Source organism: Bos indicus, chromosome 1, assembly GCF_029378745.1.
Source record: "Bos indicus isolate NIAB-ARS_2022 breed Sahiwal x Tharparkar chromosome 1, NIAB-ARS_B.indTharparkar_mat_pri_1.0, whole genome shotgun sequence".
In the NCBI taxonomy this organism is placed as follows: domain Eukaryota; kingdom Metazoa; phylum Chordata; class Mammalia; order Artiodactyla; family Bovidae; genus Bos; species Bos indicus.
This window is the reverse complement of record NC_091760.1, coordinates 84,716,428-84,735,750: the sequence shown is the minus strand read 5'-3', so window position 1 is coordinate 84,735,750 and position 19,323 is coordinate 84,716,428. Positions and strand designations below refer to the sequence as shown.

General features: G+C 34.0%; 1 protein-coding gene across 7 annotated transcripts in view; it reads left to right on the top strand.

The window, feature by feature from the left end:
* ATP11B (ATPase phospholipid transporting 11B (putative)) overlaps positions 1-18,736 on the top strand; it is a 121,657-nt gene extending 102,921 nt beyond the window's left edge. For 4 of the 7 annotated variants that reach the window (XM_019959165.2, XM_070791306.1, XM_070791297.1 and 1 more), the window contains 2 exons: positions 10,947-11,080; positions 15,218-18,736. In XM_019959165.2, the coding sequence (XP_019814724.2) occupies positions 10,947-11,080; positions 15,218-15,299 (216 nt within the window). In that variant the 3' untranslated portion in view covers positions 15,300-18,736. Of the gene's footprint in view, positions 1-145; positions 232-3,196; positions 3,323-10,946; positions 11,081-15,217 lie in introns of those variants that run through there. The other 3 variants (XM_019959174.2, XM_019959182.2, XM_019959191.2) reach the window with 3 other exon arrangements.
* Positions 18,737-19,323: the final 587 nt, after the last annotated feature.

Genomic DNA, 19,323 nt, shown 5'->3' with positions numbered 1-19,323 from the left:
AGTCATGTATGTGTAGCATGTATGATACTTCCTGCTCTTGTAGGAACAAATGTCTTTACAAAGCTTGTCCTGTGTCTGTCTCTTAGATGATAAATACAGCTCACTGACTTGTTGTATGTCCCATCCCTTTTCTGTCCACTTATAGATGTACTCCAACACAGTCGCTTTCAGTGACGAGTTCATCGCACTGCAGCCATTGTCGAGGGCAAGGAATCAGCTGAGCAAACTTAGGTAGAGTAGGAGGAGTAGAACCTCGTTAACTCTTCTGCATGCTAAAGGTCAATTTATATTCAAAAGATGGGCAGAGGCATGAATTAAGAGTGGGGCATTTTTGTTAGCACAGCTCTGTCTCTAATTTGACCTTTACCATTATGTGTGTTAAAACCTAAAAAATATCCATTTCTTTGAGATGAAAATTCAGCATAACAGGACAGAGATCTGTACTTTGTTATATGTTTTATACCTTAACTACTTTCCTAACACAATTCTAATGCTTCTGCTTGTCATACTCGTATTTAAGAATGCTCCTGCATGTTGAGTAATTTAAGCTACAGAAATTCATCATAAAATTTAAAGTTTTAAGTTTCAGTTACTTAGAAGTGAGAGTTGCCTATTTTTTATCTTGCCTTAATATGTGTTGTAAATACACATGCCTATTTGTCTTTGTGCACTGTAATGCTGCTGAAATGGTTCATATCCTTGCTACTGTTTAGTGCATCTATAAATTGAATAATAGATTTTGTATCTCATATACATCTTTATCTCTACCGACAGATTCATTCTGTCAGTTTCTGCAAAAAATAATTAGTAATCCCAAGATGTCTTTTGATGGAACAGAATGAAAGTTTGAATCCTAGAACTTTTCATATTAAGATACCAAAGTTATATATTAACTTCAATTCCAATCTCGTTTGAAGAGGAAAAGTAATATAACTACAATTTTTTTCTTTGTTTTTAGTTTTGGCACCTTTCAGCTTCTCACCCTGGATTTTTAATCATATGTATTTTTTAAATTCTTTTTTATTCTGTAGATTTCTAATCTGTGTTCACTTGATCAAATGAATGACTTTGACAAAGCCCTGCTTAAATAACTTATGTAACCCTGTAATTTTGAACTCTTCCAAATTTTACCAAACCTTTTGATTTTATTATTCCTATTAGTATGAGGGTTTTTGAAACATTCTACTTTGAATTACAAATATGTAGATGATATATAAATGGGAGTTTAAGTGGTAGTCAACTAAATTTCATGTTTAAAACGAGAACTAAAATGAAAGCGAACTTGGAAGATTTACCTCCAACTTTGGTTAAGCCAAATATGTATATCATTTTTATCTATATGTGCCTTCTGAAAACTGTGTACTTATCACATTTTTGAACATCTGATTATGAACCTTAAGGCAATAGGAGAACTCATTATTTAAAAGAACACTCTGGTAAGCAGATTTGTGAGGATTAACTTTTGCATTGTGAATAATCTTAATATTTTTATTAAATTATATTTTCACATACGGTGGCTCAAATCAAGCAACATTTTTTGAGCAGTGATAGACAAAAAAAGAATGAAGCACAGAAATTGTAAATTAAAGATATCCCACTCCTTAATAGTGTAATAAAATAGTAAGCTTAACATTCATTCATCTGTGAAAGAATACAATGGACACAGGTACATTAGTCACGTTGTATTTCCTACAAGTCACTCTCCAGTCAGGTCGTGTAACAATGGCAGACCCTGTTGGGTAGTCGGTAGGCCTGAGTGCTAGCCCAGCATGCCCTTGGCACTGCACCCTCTGTATTCTAATCAGATTAGTCAACTCTGAGCTTCAAGGTTCTTCACCTATCAGATGACCATTTTATATACTATAGTCTTATTCACTTACTGTCAGCATCAGCAAAAAACAAAAAGAAATATAATCAACCAAAAGTCAGGCAGAAATAACAGTTGCTTACATGAGTGGTGAATGACCACTGGATGGGCATTTGCTCATAGCTTCATGAAGAAAAAGTGCCCACAAATATCTGTCTGCTGGTGCACCCTGTGAATTTAAATGCATCTTGTTTTTGAACCGTGTTGAACAGTATTCCTGGGTGTGGTTCAGGATAACTTGTTTACTATTGTGACAGGAAAACTATACATGTATTGAATGTCTTTAAGAGTTTTCAAATCTTTTATAAGGTTAGTATTGATACTTCTTAAGAACCATTAACGCAAAGCTATTAATAATTTTTTTAAATAAAAGAAAACTCATTTTTAATATTTCCACTCCCTTATAAAAAGCAAAGCTATAATAATAAGCTGTCTTTACATAAACTTACTGTACTCTTGAAACCAAGAAATTCTACTTTATTATGTATATAAGAAATTTACTATAGCATTTTTTATAGAAATAATTATTCATTAGCCCTAAGACTGAGAAAACACATAGAAATGAGGGAAAAGTATGTTTTATTGAGGTCTTTTTTTTTTTTTTTTTAAAGAAAGGTTAAAATTTTTAAATTAGCTTGGCCATGGGCACATATTCCTTAGAAGGTCTCTAATACTTAAAATATAGAGGGAATTCCCTGGCAGTGCAATGGTTAGGGCTCCACACTTTCACTACTGAGTGCCTGGATTCAATCCCTTGTTGGGAAATTAAGATCCCACAAGCCATGAGGCATGGCCCCTGTGAAATAGAAAAGGCAAAGAATAGAAATTGTTTTAAGTTAGTTAATACTCACTAAAGATATTTTAAATTAAGGATTTAATTGTTTACTAAATCAAGTCAAGCTTCCCCCTTACCCATATGTCTAACATTTGAAAGGCTATATGATTGACCCTTCCACTCTGCTGAAGTTAGAGAAGTCTTCTGAGAAGGAGCATGAGAAATATGAAATAAGACATACCTTTGCAATAAGAACCCTAATTGTTAGTGGAAAGGAATTTAATAGAAGAACTTGAATTTTACTGACGGAAACCTGGTTTTAATTTAACTTTGTACCCTGGATAACCATGGCTTTATTTTGTGTGGTCTGTTGTATGCTCCTTAAGAAGCTCCTATTAGCTCTCTTTTGTGACAGTAAATGAATGTGGTGTTGTGTGAACTTTCATTTGTGCCTCACAGATTGTGGACCCTGACTTGCTGTTTTGATTCTAAACTTATATACAGTGAGAGTATTGTTCTGTAATACGAGACTTGTTCCTTTTCTGTCCTTCCAGATGGAAGAAGATAAGGGTTCAGTCAGCTCAGCATATGAATTTGCTGAAAGCAAGCACAGAGGGGAGGACAGTGGGCACCTGCTAGCTGAGGCTTGCAGCCAGCAGGACAGTTGTTGCACGCACTAGGTAGTACTGCACTGGGCCTTCCTGGGGTGTCCGCTACACGCTTAAGCTTGGGGCACGCTGTGGGAGGACTGGCCTCACATTCCAGTTTTTACTTTACTCATTCCTTCACTGTTTCTCATATGTTGTTTTTGTTTACCTGTTTTCCTTTTTTTGTGATCTTTACATTTTTCTATATGTCTGTACCCGAATATTTCATTAATCTTCCTTTGGAGTTAAGTTAAATCTTACTTTACTTCAGATTCTGTCTTATTGTCTTATAGTGAAAAATTTATTCCTTTTCACTTCTTTTGAAAATATGTCACGCTATTTCTCTTATTTCTGAAATCACTTTTCCCACTTTGTAGCTGTGTGTCATTTTATCCATGTTAATGTAGTTAGACACCACATTACTTATCTAAGTCTCCCCCTTGAGTTGAATGGTCAAATGACTGAGTGCTTAGACCTGGTACTGAATAATTTTCTGTTGACTGATACTCACCAAACTCTCAGTTCTTAATTTTCATTAGCTGTCATAGTTACATCTTTGTAATAGAAAAGTGTGAATTTAAATAAAGACTTGATTAACTCCCCTCTTGAGATATAAATCCTACCAACTACTTCTAGATCTGATTGGGATATGCAAACTATTTTAATTGGTAGTAACCAAGGAAGATAAAAATTCTTACCACTAGTAATTATATTTTTACTTGGACTGTTTGCCACTTTGGATATTGTAATTACTGGTCAAGAAGGTGCTATTGTGTCATCTGAGATAACCTTCATAAATGGAGAAACTTTAAAACAAAGCTACTTGAAGATTGTAAATCAGACAGTGGAACAGGTACAGTAATTTGGAAAAAATGTGAATTATATTGAAAAGTGTTTTTAAAATTAGATTCTTTTAATGAATTGCCCAAAATGGAAAATGCTGGAGATTAGTCAACTGTCAGTCATTATTATTATTAGTTGAAAAGAAATCCAAAAGAATTCAAATTTTTATTTTGTTCATGTGATTATCTTTACAACATATTTATCTTGTATTTTGATAAATATAGAAAGATTTTTAGTTTTTAGAACATGCACTCATTGGCTGAAAGGAAAACTCAGCTGAAGGGCGCACTGGTTAAAAGGGGATGCTGGCTGGGATTTAGATTATGTCCTAGTTATTTCCTACAGCAGAGAATCCTTTTGGGTCCTGACTATGCTAATACTGTGAAATTATGTCCTCTGTGATAAAAGTTCCCCAAAGGTTCAAGCTCAAGTGGATATTTCAAAAGACATGTATCTGGAGCTGCTTTGCTTTAATATATCCATTAAAATGTACAGTATGGTTGAGAATTGGGTTCCTAGAATGCCCCTATTAAATAATAGGGGCCTTGTTACGATTACTTTTCCAAAGGAATGATAAGTGAATTCTTCTATCATCCTGTGACATATGGTCTCTCTTCCTATAAATAAGAAAGCAGAAGAACCCTTAGACCATGGATATGATTTTAGTAAAAGTGCTGGAGGTGTAACCCTGATCTGCAGGTTTTTTCTGCTCATCACTAAACTTAAATTGGTTGAATAAAAGTATTTTGAGTATTTCTGTCTTTGGCATATATTTTGAGGTAAAAATCACTTTTAAAAATAAGTGTTAAATAATCCCTCTCATCTATATTTTCTTTCTTGAAATGGCATTTGTTTCTCTAATCAAAATTTGGTTAGCCTTACCAAATCAGACAGAGAGTTATGCTGAGCCTTAAATGTTACCATGGGCCATAGATTCTCCTAGTTATCTCCCTCTATGTCACCTGCCTCTTAGGCCTTCATTGTTCTGTCATTTCTTTCTCTCTGGATTCTTGGCTCTACTCTGGATGCCCTTTTCCAGCTTGCACCTAGAAGCTACCATAGAGATATCAACAGGATGCTAGGGCTACTAAACCTTCTCATTGTGGATCAGGGTACTTAAATCCCAGACCTGAAATCTGCCACCACCACCACCATTTTAAGCAGTTTCAACCAACTACAAGTCACCTTCCTCTCCTTGTGTGACAAAGATAACATAGAAATACTACTTCATTTAACAAAGCAGCTAACTACAGAAGAACAGAAAACCTAAATGGCCTATATTCAGTTATTTGCCACTAAAAGGTACAGTTTTCTGAATGAGTAAAATTTTGTAAACAGAATCAAACATTTAAAAGGCTGATAATAATAAGGCATATCTGATAAGTGTGACACTTTACAAACTAATGTTATTTTCAAATCTGTGCTGACTTACTGAACAGCTTTTTCATCTGGAGGTCAAAATGAAGAAAGATATTAGTATTGATATTATTTCTACCAAATAGTAATGATATGCTGTGTATGACTGATACTTAGAAAACTGATTTTTTAACATCAGCTCAGCTGATTAGTTAATAATTGCTATTCAGATTCACCATCTCCATTAAAATAAAGAGTTTTATCAAACTATTTCACAGATATCTGTGAAATAGTTTGATAAAACTCTTATTCATCTAAACTACAAATTCCTAGTCAGATATTGGGTTGGTTTTTTGTTTTGTTTTGTTTTTTGGTAATCACATTATTAAAAGAGTCTCAGTCTTTTTGAAACAAGGAATAAGCCAAATTTATTACAATAAGCTTGCCTAATAATGTATGTTTATTTTCATACTTAAATTTAGGCAACACATATGGAAATCTCCTTTCTAAGGATCCCTAAAAGTCAGTATAGAGGTATTTTGCTTATAACTATCTTTCAAAATTGTTTATTTTATTTGGGGAGAAGGAAAAAAGGGAGGGAGTCTAGGGAAGGTAAATATGACTTGCAGCATGTTTTGGAGAAAAAGGCCTTGAATAAGAGAAGCAGTTATTTAAATACCATCGTTAAACAGCTACCTCTTCCAGCTCTCAATAAGGACTTGAAGCTGATACTGGTTTTAGGGGTTTTACTATTCTTAACCAAATTTGGAAATTGGTAATATTAGATGACTTTCTTGATTTAAAAGAAAAACATTTCCTAAACAGGAGCCTTTTTTTCTCACCATCATTATAGTTTAAGGCTTCTTTCCAAATACCTCCTATAAGGCTAAGCAAGATATTCACTTTGATTATGAAATATATAAAACAATTTTAAGACCAAAAGAACAAAGAACAAATGTGGTTAATAGTTTGATAAAACTTTATTTGATTTGATAGGTAAAATGGCATGGGAGTGACTAAAAAACTTAGAAATGTTATGACAGTTTTCCAAAACTTAGAAGATTCAAGAAAGATTTTTGTAGAAGCAACAGGAGAAAATTCTAAATGTTTGCCATCAGTGATGTGAAAATATTGGATATAAAAGCAGTAAGCTAGAATTTATTTCAGAAGGGAAGTTCTGTAAAGATGAAAAGTTCCACTAGCCTTACGTACCCATGTTGGCTCTCCATAGCTGTTTTGCTTGGCAGCCCTTTTAGCTCTGAGTTATGTGGTGGTTTCTGAGAAGTGTCGTGGAGAGTGAGTCTTACCAATAAATCAAAATTTCTGGTAAGTTAAAAGGTAACTTTTTAGTCCACTAAGTAGGGTCTCACTCCCATTATTTTGCTTTATTTCTTTTCTAGTATTTATTAATAGTCTTTTTTTTTTTTTAAGGTAATGACCCTCTCTCCTTACTTTGAATGAAATGAGACCTAAATGCTGCACTCTCAGTTATACTGGAAGCTATGATACGAGATCAAAGATGTATATATGGGAAAGTGGTAGAACTTGGAGGCTTGCTAGAGAACAGTATAGTGTTTCCAGTAGATAGCTTTACAGAAATGCACTTAACCAGCATTTTCAAAGCAGGTGCGGGTTTTCCCCCTTAGGGAAGAAAAAGAAATGTATTTTACTTAGTGTGATCAAAGGGTGATCTGAGAAATCATTTCTTTATATATGTTTGACATTTTAAGATGTTTACTCTGTGTTAAGTTGCCCATAATTTAATACCTGTCCTCAGGTTTTAAAGTAAAAGGTGATGAGTGCAAAGAAAGATAATTACCTGAAGTCAGATCCAGACCTAAGCACTGTTCTGCATGTATTAATATGTGGACACTCAAAATGCTGTTGACCTTATGGATGTCATCTTTAGTGAATCCCTGTCAGTTGGTTGAACCCCAGCAGTTAGTGAAGCATATGCTGTTAAATTAAGAAGAACCAGACAAACTCCTTGTTCGAGTTTCTAGTCTAGTTCAGTGCTCTCCAGATAAATCTGGTGAAGGACCAGATTGTTTTCTTGTTTTGTTGTTCATTTCTAGTTCACCACAGACCAATACTTTTGTAAAATACAATAAAAATGAATTACTAGGAAATGAAATTTAAAAGATATATAAAATAAGCCCCAATTTTGAAATTATTAGATTGAACAGTTACAAAAATATTCTTGTCAGATTGCAGTAAAATTGTCTAATCTCTTAATCTCACAGATCAGATGCATTTGTGTTCTCATGGGCCAGTAACTGTTTTCAGACCAACAATGATCCATAGATCACACTTTGAGGCACACTGGTCTTTTTGCCAGGGGGCACGAGTAACAGCTGCTCTTTCAACACTTAGGCTAAAGATGTGCTGAATACACATCATGCTTTTCTGCCCACATAGTTACTCATTCTTTTTGCTTAGTCTGGAATGCTCTTTCTCTCCCATCTTCAGCTATTGAAATCCCATCCAGTCTTCAGTATGCATTTCAGATGCCATCTTTTTTCATCAAAATACTCTCCCACTAATACCAACAACAACAGCTGGTTTTGAGCTTCCCTTCCCCTTTTTTGATGTTTGTAGTCTGCCTTATACCATAATTATAAGAAGGCAGTATAACGGCGTGGTAAAGAGCTTTGGGCCCTGGATTCAAAGAAACCCAAGATTCAAGCCCCAGCTGGGTGAGCTTGAATATATTTTTAACTTCTCTGTTTCCTCATCTGTAAAATGTGTTTAAGTCTGGTGCCTATCCCAAAAGCAGTTATAAATGAGATAATCCACGAGAAGCTTCTTACCTAGTAACTGGCACACAGTAAGCATTCCATTAATATAACTTAATTATAATTAAGTTATATTAATAATATATATTATATATAATATATAATTAATAATTATAATTAATTAATATAACTTAATTATAATATAATTAAGTAATAAGCCATTATTACTTGTTTCTGACTTACCTCCCACCCTTTCTTTTCTTTATCCTTAACTCAGTAGATTGTCCCCTATAAAAACCAGTGCAGTGCCTTGCTCAATGAAATACAAGGTGAATTTAAGTGCTTCTGCCATTTAAATGATACAACCAACCAATGGAGTAGAATCTAGAGAGAAATAGGTTACTGAGAGTTAGACAGGTGGGAAGATTTTATAGAAATGACAGTATTTAAACTGATCTTGGTGTTAGGAGTCAGCATGCTGCCCCTAATTGGTAAAAGGCCCTGACCCATGTTCTCAGGCAAGGAACACTGCCTGGTTGGCTGTGTGGACACAAGGAGCATTTAAAGGTAGAGTAGGAAAGGCAGCCTTAGGTCAGGTTATAAAGGGCTTTACAGGCCTGTCTGAGGTGTAGTTTCTCGCTGAGCATGTGGGAGTTGTAAAGTTCTGCTTCCTACAGAGGCTGGTTTTGAGACAGAGGAGGCTACAGCCCAGTGACCCAAGAACGAAACTAGGAAACTAGTTAAATCCTGTTACCTAAACCAAGATTTCCTAAAATCTTCCACTGAATATTAATATTCCTCCTGGTATTGATTAATTAATGTTCCCTGGGGGGAGGGGAAGAAGGGAAGTTCACCAAAAAAAAACAAATTTGCACTACGTCTAACTCTCCCCCTGGAGACTGACCATACAAACATGACTTCTTGGCAGTCCTTTACTCACAAAAGTGTTTAGACATTCCTTGAACTAGGGTTTCTCAAACTTAACACAAAACTTTTTTCATGTGATGTCTGTAAATATCTCAAAAAACACAGTTAAGAAGTAGTACTGTAAAGAGTCCTAAATCAAGAGCATTATAATGAAAGAACAAGTTGAAATTTGGCTATTCCTCAGTGTTCAGCAGATCCTAGGACATTGATGCAGTCAGTTCATTGCCAAAAAGGAACCAAGTTGTCTCACGTTGCCTGGTATTTGACAGGGTTATTATGAGCAGGGTTTTCGCTGGACCTAACCAGTTGTTTCCCTGGTGGTTCAAATGGTGAAGAAATCTACCTGCAATGCAGGAGACTCAGGTTCAGTCCCTGGGTCAGGATGATCCCCTGGAGAAGGAATCGGCAACCCACTCCAGTATTCTTGCCTGGAGAATTCCATGGACAGAGGAGCCTGCTGGGCTACTCATGGGATCGCAAAGAGTCAGACACGACTGAGCAACTAACTACTTTCTTTTACCAGTTGCTTAGGTTCAGAATGCAGGTTATTTATGTTCCATCATGCTTGTGTCTTCTGTCCATTGTGCCATCCATGAATGTACCCTGTTGCCATGCGTGTACTCGACACTTGGTGACTCCCAACCTTTGTGAACTGCAGCACTCCAATGAATCTATTTTTGTTGTTTTCCTTCCTCTATTTTTGAAAGATTTGTTATGCAGTATGTTATACATGTAAAATAAATGAAAATAAGTTTGTTTAAAATGATAATCCTTGAGAAATTTAGGAGTACCCTTGACTGTGTCAAAACCAGGTTGGGAATCATTGGGCTATGTGGTTATACCATTTTTCCCCCTTACTCTAACAGGATTGAAATTATTAGCACTGTGGCTTTAAGTAATCTTGCCAGGTTGTTTATTCCTCCTCAGTATAAAGTTTGCATACTTACAGAAATTCAGTTTTAAATCTAAATAGTACAACTTATTTAATCGACTTTAATAATCTATCATCAGTTAATTTTTAAAAAAACAAGATGAGCTTATTATGGACATGATTAGCACTTAATAGTTGCTTAGCAACTTAAGGCAAATGATGCTTTTTTCCAAGAATTATTTATGGTGTATGTATATATATCTATATGATGTTTAGAACTTAGCACATAGTAAACACTTTGTAAGGTGTTTGCTGCTGTTGGTGTTATTGCTGAAGATTGGAATTCAGTCCTGCCTGGTTATTTCCCAATCTTCAAAATAATTTAAACTCTGCTTTTCTCAGTTACTGGATATTTTTAATTGAAGTTGCAGGAGCAGTTTCACCTAAAAAGTTCAAAGAATTAAACTTCAGTAAGTTTCTGAGTGGTTGATGTATATTGATCATAATATATTAAGATACTGAAATCCACAATCTCGGGACTTCCCTGGCAGTCCAGTGGTTAAGACTCTGTGCTTCCAGTGCAGGCAGGGGATGTGGGTTCCATCCCTGGTTGGGGAGCTAAGATCCCATGTGCCGTGTGATGGGGCCAAAAGATAATTTTTTTAACATTTTTTTAAATCCACAAACTTTCCAGATTTATACAAGATTCAGCTACTTGTTTTATATAACCATTTTACTCAACCTCTAATTTAAGACATAATGCCTTTTAATCACTCTTAAAGTCTTCCATACCTTTCCATATTATATAAAATATGTATACATTACTTTTGGTTTTAAAGCGCTTGTTATTTTTTTTTTTTTTTTAATGCTTTTTGGAAGTCCAGATCTATCAGTAACTAATATTTTTCTGCTTCACCTCCTTCAGCTTACTGAAACAAATTCAAGTATCAAGTGCTTGGACTCCATGTGCTGTTTCTCAGAAGGAGAAACAGCGTGTGCATCTGTTGGAAGAATGCTGGAGCGAGTAATAGGAAGATGTAGTCCATCCCATGTCAGCAGGTGTGAAATTTCTCTAAGTAGCCTTTGCTGCAGATGAGTATACTATAAACTGGAACAGGTTGAACCTACATCTCTAGATAATCTAATCAGTCAGCTCCTGCCTTTACCAGTTGAAGCAGGAAGTGTGCTCTTTATTAGCACTCTTTGATGCTATTTCACTTTGTGGCTTTAAGATAGGGGGTTCTTTCACTACCAAAGGAAGATAAAGCACCTTTGAAGAGACTTTTCATCTAATGAACAAAAAATTTTTGCTTTACACTCTTTCTCAAATGTGGTGAATAGGAGTGTGTATATGGTACTCTTGTTTTTATAACTTTCTCTTTTTTGTTATACCTATACTATTTTATTTCCTGTATTTTGTTTGTTTGCTTTTTGTATTTATAAAATAATCTGCACATAATAGGAAAATCAAGAGATTTTGCTTTTCTTATTCTTCATGTATATTGTCTAGTAAGTCACTTGAGACTTTGGGATATTTATAAACATAAAAAAGGCTGTATTTCTGCTCTCCTACACCTTTTTATCTGTGTAATGAGGTTTTAAAATAAGTTGTAGTTTTAAGTTTTTACTGCTCTTTATGGTCTAATTAAAAGTTTATAAGTTAGAACGGGTCTTTAAATTATGGTTTAGAAGAATTTTATTGTTTTTTGTCCCTTCCCAAATGTATTTCTTGAATTAGACTTGTACTTTTGAATCATAACAAAAATACCATTTTTACCACTTAAATTATTTAAAAGTGAAATTGATTCAGTTCTTTCTACATTTCTCCAAGAGACATAGTATTATTTAGGGAATATTAAGAAATAGAAAATTGTTTCACACTTGGGTGTTCTTTAAGTGGATGATATTATAAAGTTCCAAAGTGAGAGCAGCAGTGCACTCGTGCACATGGTGTGTTAGAGGTGGCACAGATGGATGGTGATTCCACTGTCCACAGAGTGCCACATGAAGTAGCATCACTTTCTATATGTGCCACACTGGAGAAAAGTTTGGAAAGACCCCATGAGCAGGAAATCAAGGGTAGCGGCAACGCTGCTTTTATCTGTTGATAAAAGAATTTTTAATATTTGGTTGGGTTTATGTTTTAAAAGTGAAGAGCATGACATTATTCTTATTATTATATTCTTAATTATTATATATTATTATTATAAGGTACATTATTCTTGTACCTTAGAATTCAGGTAACTTTTACTGGCGAACTTGTTCACTCCCACTTTGCCTTTAGTTATGGCCATTTCTTTATGGTACAGTTGAATTTATAAATAGAATTCTTTTAATATGTATATGGTTTCAGTCCCCATTTGTTGATTATAATGTGATAAGAATATTTCCATAACACTGTGACATTATTTTATAGTAATTTTATTCCATATATAAGAATTACTATGAGCAGCTGAATTTATTGGGACATGTATGACTTACAAAATTGTATTATAAAATGCATTATAAGAAATAGTTCTGTCATGTACCCAGGCCAGTGAGTCTCCCAAAGGAAGTTCCAGAGAGACTGATATATATTATTTTACTTGTTAAGACAGGTTTACTGCACAGAACTAAGGTGGGAATTAGACTAAGAGACTACTATAGAACTTGGACAGAATTTTTTATATATCTTTTCAGCGTGAAATTTCTGTTTAATGACAATAAACATCTTCACTAACTACTAAAACAGACTAGAATTAGTTTTAAATGAGCCCAGAATATTTTTCTGTTCTACATATATTCCCACTTTCTGGATATCGGCTATTAAGGTAATATGCCCCATTACTCTTAACATAGCCATTTTTTTGCTACATTATCCCTTTTGAGCCTGCCCGAGGGATTATATGGGGTTTCTTTCTGCATGGTCTATTGAAGGTGTCTGTTCTCATCTGTACTTTTTTTCACTTAAAGTTGTATCTCACTTTTTTCTTTTGTAAGAGTTTTTTTTTTCTTTTTTGCTAATAAAATGTTTAACAGTAGTGAATATCTTATTTGACAGACTATAAATAGCTTTCCAGTTTTGTTCAGCATCTCCAGTTATGTTATTGGTTACTACTGTCGTTATCTCTGAATAATCCAAAAAGTCTTTTGAGATTTGTTCTATTTTTTTTTAGTGGATAAAATTATATAATATGCAAAACCACTTCGTGCCTTTCTAAGGGCTATATGAAAATTACCACAGATCCATTAACATTATATTTAAACTTTGAAAAGTTATTTGTTTTTGTTTTTTACATGTAATTGCTTTAGTGAGGTACATTTGGCATTCTGTTTTGATTTTGGAACAGCTTCTATTCTACATCTCTCTCTCATGTCTAATTTGAAAGGACAAGATTACGTCTATTACAAGATGTAGAATCCCTTGGATATTTGTTCCATTAACTTTAAACATAAGAGATAATGGTAATCACTTGAGGAATACAATTAGTGCTTTCATATAACACATTTCTAATAAAACTAATAAAGTTTTACCATCCTTTATTCTACTTACATTTTATTAATTGATGTCAAACAAATATGCCATATTGCAAGCTATGTTTCAAAGGTAGCATCATGGTGCTCTATAAAAGATATGCCATGTTGTACTCTGAAGGGCTGTGGTTCAGCAATAAATGCTTTTCTGTATGTAATTTACCAACAGTTACTTATCCTAATCAAAATTGTCTTTTAAATAGAAAGGAGTTAATAGTTAATATATAACTCAGTGTTTAATGTTCTGTCAAATATGATATTTAACAATATAAATGCACATATGTGATTTGAAAAGATCCAAAATGAAAGACAGCTTACCTAAGAGGATTTTCTATGTAAGCAGTGGTTGAAAAACAGGAAAAACTAGTATAAAATATTGGTTTAGGAGTGTTATTTATGGTTATGTTTTGTCATCTGTGTCTGAGCATACTTGTCCTTGCCTGAATACTAAGAAATGTTCACAGTCTCATTTCATTCATTTATTTTACAAATACTGAGTACCTACTATGTACCAGGCATAGTTCTAGGTACTAGAGAGACAGTAGTGAACAAGCCCTTCTTAAAGGAGGATAGATACTGTTTAAGTTTTCTGGAAACTAGTAAAATTAGAGAACCTGTAAATCACTGGTAGTTGTTGCTTGTTTGTCTTCCTCTTCGCCAACTTTGTAAAGTTTTCTAGATTATAAACTTCATTGTGATTATGCTCACTTAATCGATTTAAATTGGAACTGCATACAAACTTTAGAGTCTCTAGGAAACAGATTTTTGTAGAAAAGTGAATTTGGGCCATTTTAAATGCTACTCTTTTCCTCTAACATCTTTATTTAAGGAAAGTGGGAACCCTGGAAAAAGTTGCATAAAATGTATTTATTGTTAAGTGCTTTTAAGTCTTCTAAGAACAGCCACCTTTAACTTGGTAATTCTAAACTGTCCTTGAAATAGGTTAGGCTATTTTAAGCATGGCAGGCTATTTTCAGTCTTAAGTTTTTTAGCTGAAATTGGTACAGCTGCAAATAAATTACTGTATAATGAATTGCTTATGGTCTTTTCATTCAGACAGACAGTAGTTAACTTTTTACAGACCAGCAGAGGATTATTTGTTCTTAGTTAAGTGAAAATCTTAGTGATTTCCAGGTGTCTTTGATACCTGTTGAATATTTACTTTGTTCAAGCTAATTATGCTAAAATGTTTAGAATAGAATTTATAGCTGAAAAGAAATAATAATATAATATGAACATACTGTTACTTCATTCTAAAGCTTTTGGTAACTGGGCTTTTTGTTTGTTTGCTTTTGTTATGTCAAATACAGCCTAGTTGCTTTTCAGTAAAACCAAATGTGCATAACTCTTAATAACATACTTGTTTCTTACTGAATTGGTAAGATTTTAAGAGTGTCTCATGCTTTACTACCTATAGAAATTGTTTTAATACTAGTGAATTTTGGCTAATATTTTTATATGATGACTAGAGCATTATTTTCCCAAATTTTTATATAATATAAATAGAATGTTTGGTCATTCAGTGCTAGTAAAAAGAACTTCTCTTTAGCTTTTAAAAATGAATCAATCAGTGCTTAGTTTAATACTCAAACTGAATTTTGCTCCTAAGTTTTAGAGTTAATTTTTTTCTCAAGTGATACATAGGTCCTGGTGAGCCAAACTTTTCTCTTATTGTTACTTTAGATCATGGAGTGCATCGGATCCTTTCTATACCAACGACAGGAGCATCTTGACCCTCTCCACAATGGACTCATCTACTTGCTAAAGGGGCAGTAGTACTTTGTGGGAGCCATTTCAACTCCTTTCCTAATTTGAGTGTGAGCATCCTGGTAACGGCCACACTACCTCTGTGGAATTACTTTCTGAAATCCCTGATACTAGTTCATGCCCACTCATAGTTACAATGGCAAACAAACAAAAAGCGTTACCATGCACCCGTGTCAGCCACCCTCTTAAAAATTTGTGAATAAAGAGCCATTTTTCATCTCTTTATCTGGGTTGTCCCCATGTGGTTATGGGACTCCTAATGGCATTTCAGCCTTTTGCTAAGGCCACTATATTTTAATATCAAGGTAGAAAAGGGAGCTAATTCCTAGTTAATTGTATTTTTTAGTATTAGCTTGGTTATTGAGTCTTCTATTTAAATCTGCTTCTGTAAATTATGCTGAAAAGTTTGCCTTGAAAACTCTATTTTTTTATTAGAGTTATATTTGAAGCTTTTCATGGGAAAAGTTAATGTGAATATTAAGGAATTTTGGTCTCTCAGTGACCCATGTTTGTTAATTCTTTAGTGCTTTCTAAGTTCACAGAACAGATTAGGAGAATGCATTTCCAACTGTTATTTACTTGCACTATGGGTAGTATTGATAAATATATATCAGTCCCAAACTTTCTCTCAGTGTACTGTAACACAACCAGTTAAGTTAACCATATACATGCAAAAGGTATATCATATCATATATAAATCAAGTCCATTCACCAAATTTCTAATTAATGTTTACTATTTTCATGAAAATGTAAAGAACCTATAGTGGGTAAATTAGATACATTAGCATATTATTTAATGTGTTTATCATTGGATCTTTTGCATGCTTTAATTTGGTAAATATATGTCAATTTGTTTTTTCTTGTCTATCTGAAGGCTTTGTTTGTAGTATTTTACAGTGCTGTTGTGAAGTCCAGCTATATCAATAAAAAAGTTTGGAAAGTATTTAAATATTGCAAATACTTTTAATTATATGAATCAAAATTTTAGGATAATTAAATCAGTAAAATGAGAAGAGCCTCTTTTTGTGTCTAGCTTAGAATTGCTCTTGCCTTTCAATAAGCTAGCTCTTAGAATAAAGAATTTCAGATGAGAATCCTGTTATTTTTAGGTTAGTATGTTATCTAAGTTACAGCAGCCTACCACAGTAAAGTCAAGTCTGCCCAGTGTCCCATTATAAGGTATGGCTATAGAATGTAAATGAAATAAACTCAAAAATGCTAAATTATATGGGGTAATGGCTACAATAAATTTAAGTGCTATAAATGATTAATCAGGTTTGTATGACTGCCATTAATTCACTGCAGTTCCGTACTTGATTTTCATCCTGAATTTAATGTGATCCAGTGCTGTCATTTGTTTTGATAAAAAGTAATGTTGTTTTAAAATTTGGAAATGATTATTTAAGAACTGTTCCTAAGCATATGATTGAGTACATATACATTTAAAATTGTATGGGAACGGTTGCCAAAATTTTCTGAATGTGGTAATTCCTTTCTGTACATTTATTTTTTGCACAACCCTTCCACTCCTTTCCCATTTCATGAATATAAGACTTCTAGAATTGGGCTGGTAGGGAAAGAATCATACAATTAAGACTTCACCTTTGTTTACTGGTAAGCTATTTTCTTGCCAATATAACATTTGTCTGCTTCAATAATGCAAGGATATATTAGGTTATAAATTTCAGCCTAAATATTAATTTTTGCAAATAGTCCATCTTTACCTTAGATTGGATTTAGGAAAATGCTGTTATTCTGGAAATACTATAAAGGGATAATAAAAATTTAGTATGTACCCTCACCAGTTCATGTTTCAGAAGAGGAAATATTGCAGAAATTTTTCAGTAGCGTATTAGTGGATGACAATGCCAAACTTGCTCTTAGAATGTCTTGTAAAATGTTCATATAACAAAATGACATTTGGTAGCCAGGCATTGCATCTACTTTGGTGTTTATTTGCCATCAATTTTACTGACTACTAATACTAGGGAAGGACTGCAAAGCCATCAGGCAGTCTCTGACCAACTACAGCAAGGCATGAACTCAGCCAGCCTATTTGGTGCTCAAAGTATGATTGATATAATTTTCTGCATTCACCATTTGAAGTTATTTAGGAACTTTGTATCTGAAAAATAGCATCCACTGACATGCTTATCCTACTCTGTTGTTCAAAACCTACTCCCTTTAAAGGAATTCTTGTAAGAAAAGGATTTTCTGTTAAGAAAGTAACAGTGTTGTCTGCAAACTTCCAATACTTCTGTGTGCTAGATAGTCATTTTGTAAAACTGTTACTGCATAATGAGTATTTGTAAGTTTTCCTCCTTGCATATCTCTTTAAAATTATTTGGAAAGTACGATGTTGATAATTAACTTACTGTTATCCTACAAAACCAGGTACGATGCTACATGTGTTATTGCTAGTTACTGGTCTCAAATCTATTTGCCTCGCTTGCTTGTGTTTACCTAGCCTGAAGGCTGTAGCCCTGAAGATAGTAGCAATCGCCAAGTCAGTTTCCAAAATTGCCCATCAGCTGCTTTAGGTGACTCAGCAATCCTGCCTCGACTTTCAACAAGCATTAATTAGGCTCACAGTGGAAGGAATGAGTGTGGGCCAGGGGAACTATAGCTACCCAGGCTTGCTGTGGAGTTGAGAAGGAAAAAGGGGAGAATTAAGTTTGAATTTCTCTTAACTAACCTCCTCCTTGGGTCTTAATCTCTCTGATGTCCAGCAGCTTCCCAGACCTGATCCAGACTCTGGCACTGTCCTGAGTAGGAGATTAAACAGAGGCAAATCAGCTAGTTAGGGAATACCTTTCTCCAGCCAGGGTCATTTCTACTGCACAAGATTGTGAAATTGGCCTTTTGTGATAAGCTTGAGACTCCTATCTAATAGGCAGGAGTCACAACCACTAAAATATTTACAATTTATACCAAAAGTTTTTTAAAATACACTACTATGAAAAGTTTTGGGGGCTGGAGAAAAGGAAAAAATCATCCCATGTCTGTGTTTTTGCTTTAAAGATCAATTTAGGGTATAAGCAGGTGTTAATAAAACTAACACACCAAAGAGTTATATGAAACGTTTTGTTATTTTTGGCCCTCCTTTAGAGATACTTTTATTTCTATCTAAAATGACTTCTGTTTTCATAAAAACAGAACATTATTCAAGTGCTGTTTGAGATAACCTGAATGATATTACTTCAAAAGATCATAACTAATGATACGTTTGTAATAATGGTGATTGTTAGATTTTTATGAATAATAAATAGTTGGAAATACTATCATAACAGTTTAAAATTCTGGACCTCAGACACTGTGGCTATCTAATAGAACTTGTTATCTTCATTGTCAGTAAATGTAGCATACTTGTTGTGCAGCTCTCAGTAATTTTTTAAAGTTTATGAAATTATATTAAATAAAAATTTTCCTATATAAGTCAGTCTTTTTCCATTATTTAAATGCATTTTAAACCTCTCTCTGCTCATCAAAACCAGCACTGCCAAGATTTTTTAGTTAAATTTTACTGCATTTATTCTCCAGTAAAGAAATGTTATTATATGCCTTTCACTAACTGCAGTTTTCAGAAATCCAGTTCTTTTGTTACCCAAGTTGTATAGATTATCAGTACAGTTTCTGAAAGCTGTCTGATTGAAATGTACCGACTGTAAAGATCAACACACTTCAACTATAAATGGATCATTCGTGAAAAACCAGCCAGTGTAAATTTGGAAATGCCTTCAATGAATAGAAAATATGTGCTTTCTGGGACTTCCTTAGCAGTCATTGGTTAAGACTCCAATGTTTCCAATGCAGGGAGCACAGGCTTGATGCCTGGTCAGGGATCTAAGATCCCATGTGCTGCATGGTGTAGCCAAAAAATTTAAAAATTTCAAAGAAAAAGAAATGCGTTCATTAAAATATACTGTATTTATATCTGAAATATTCCACTGTCCTAATGATGCTCAATCATTGTAAACACATTATTTCCTTGCTGTTTATTAAAAAGGTAAGCTATTGTTTTT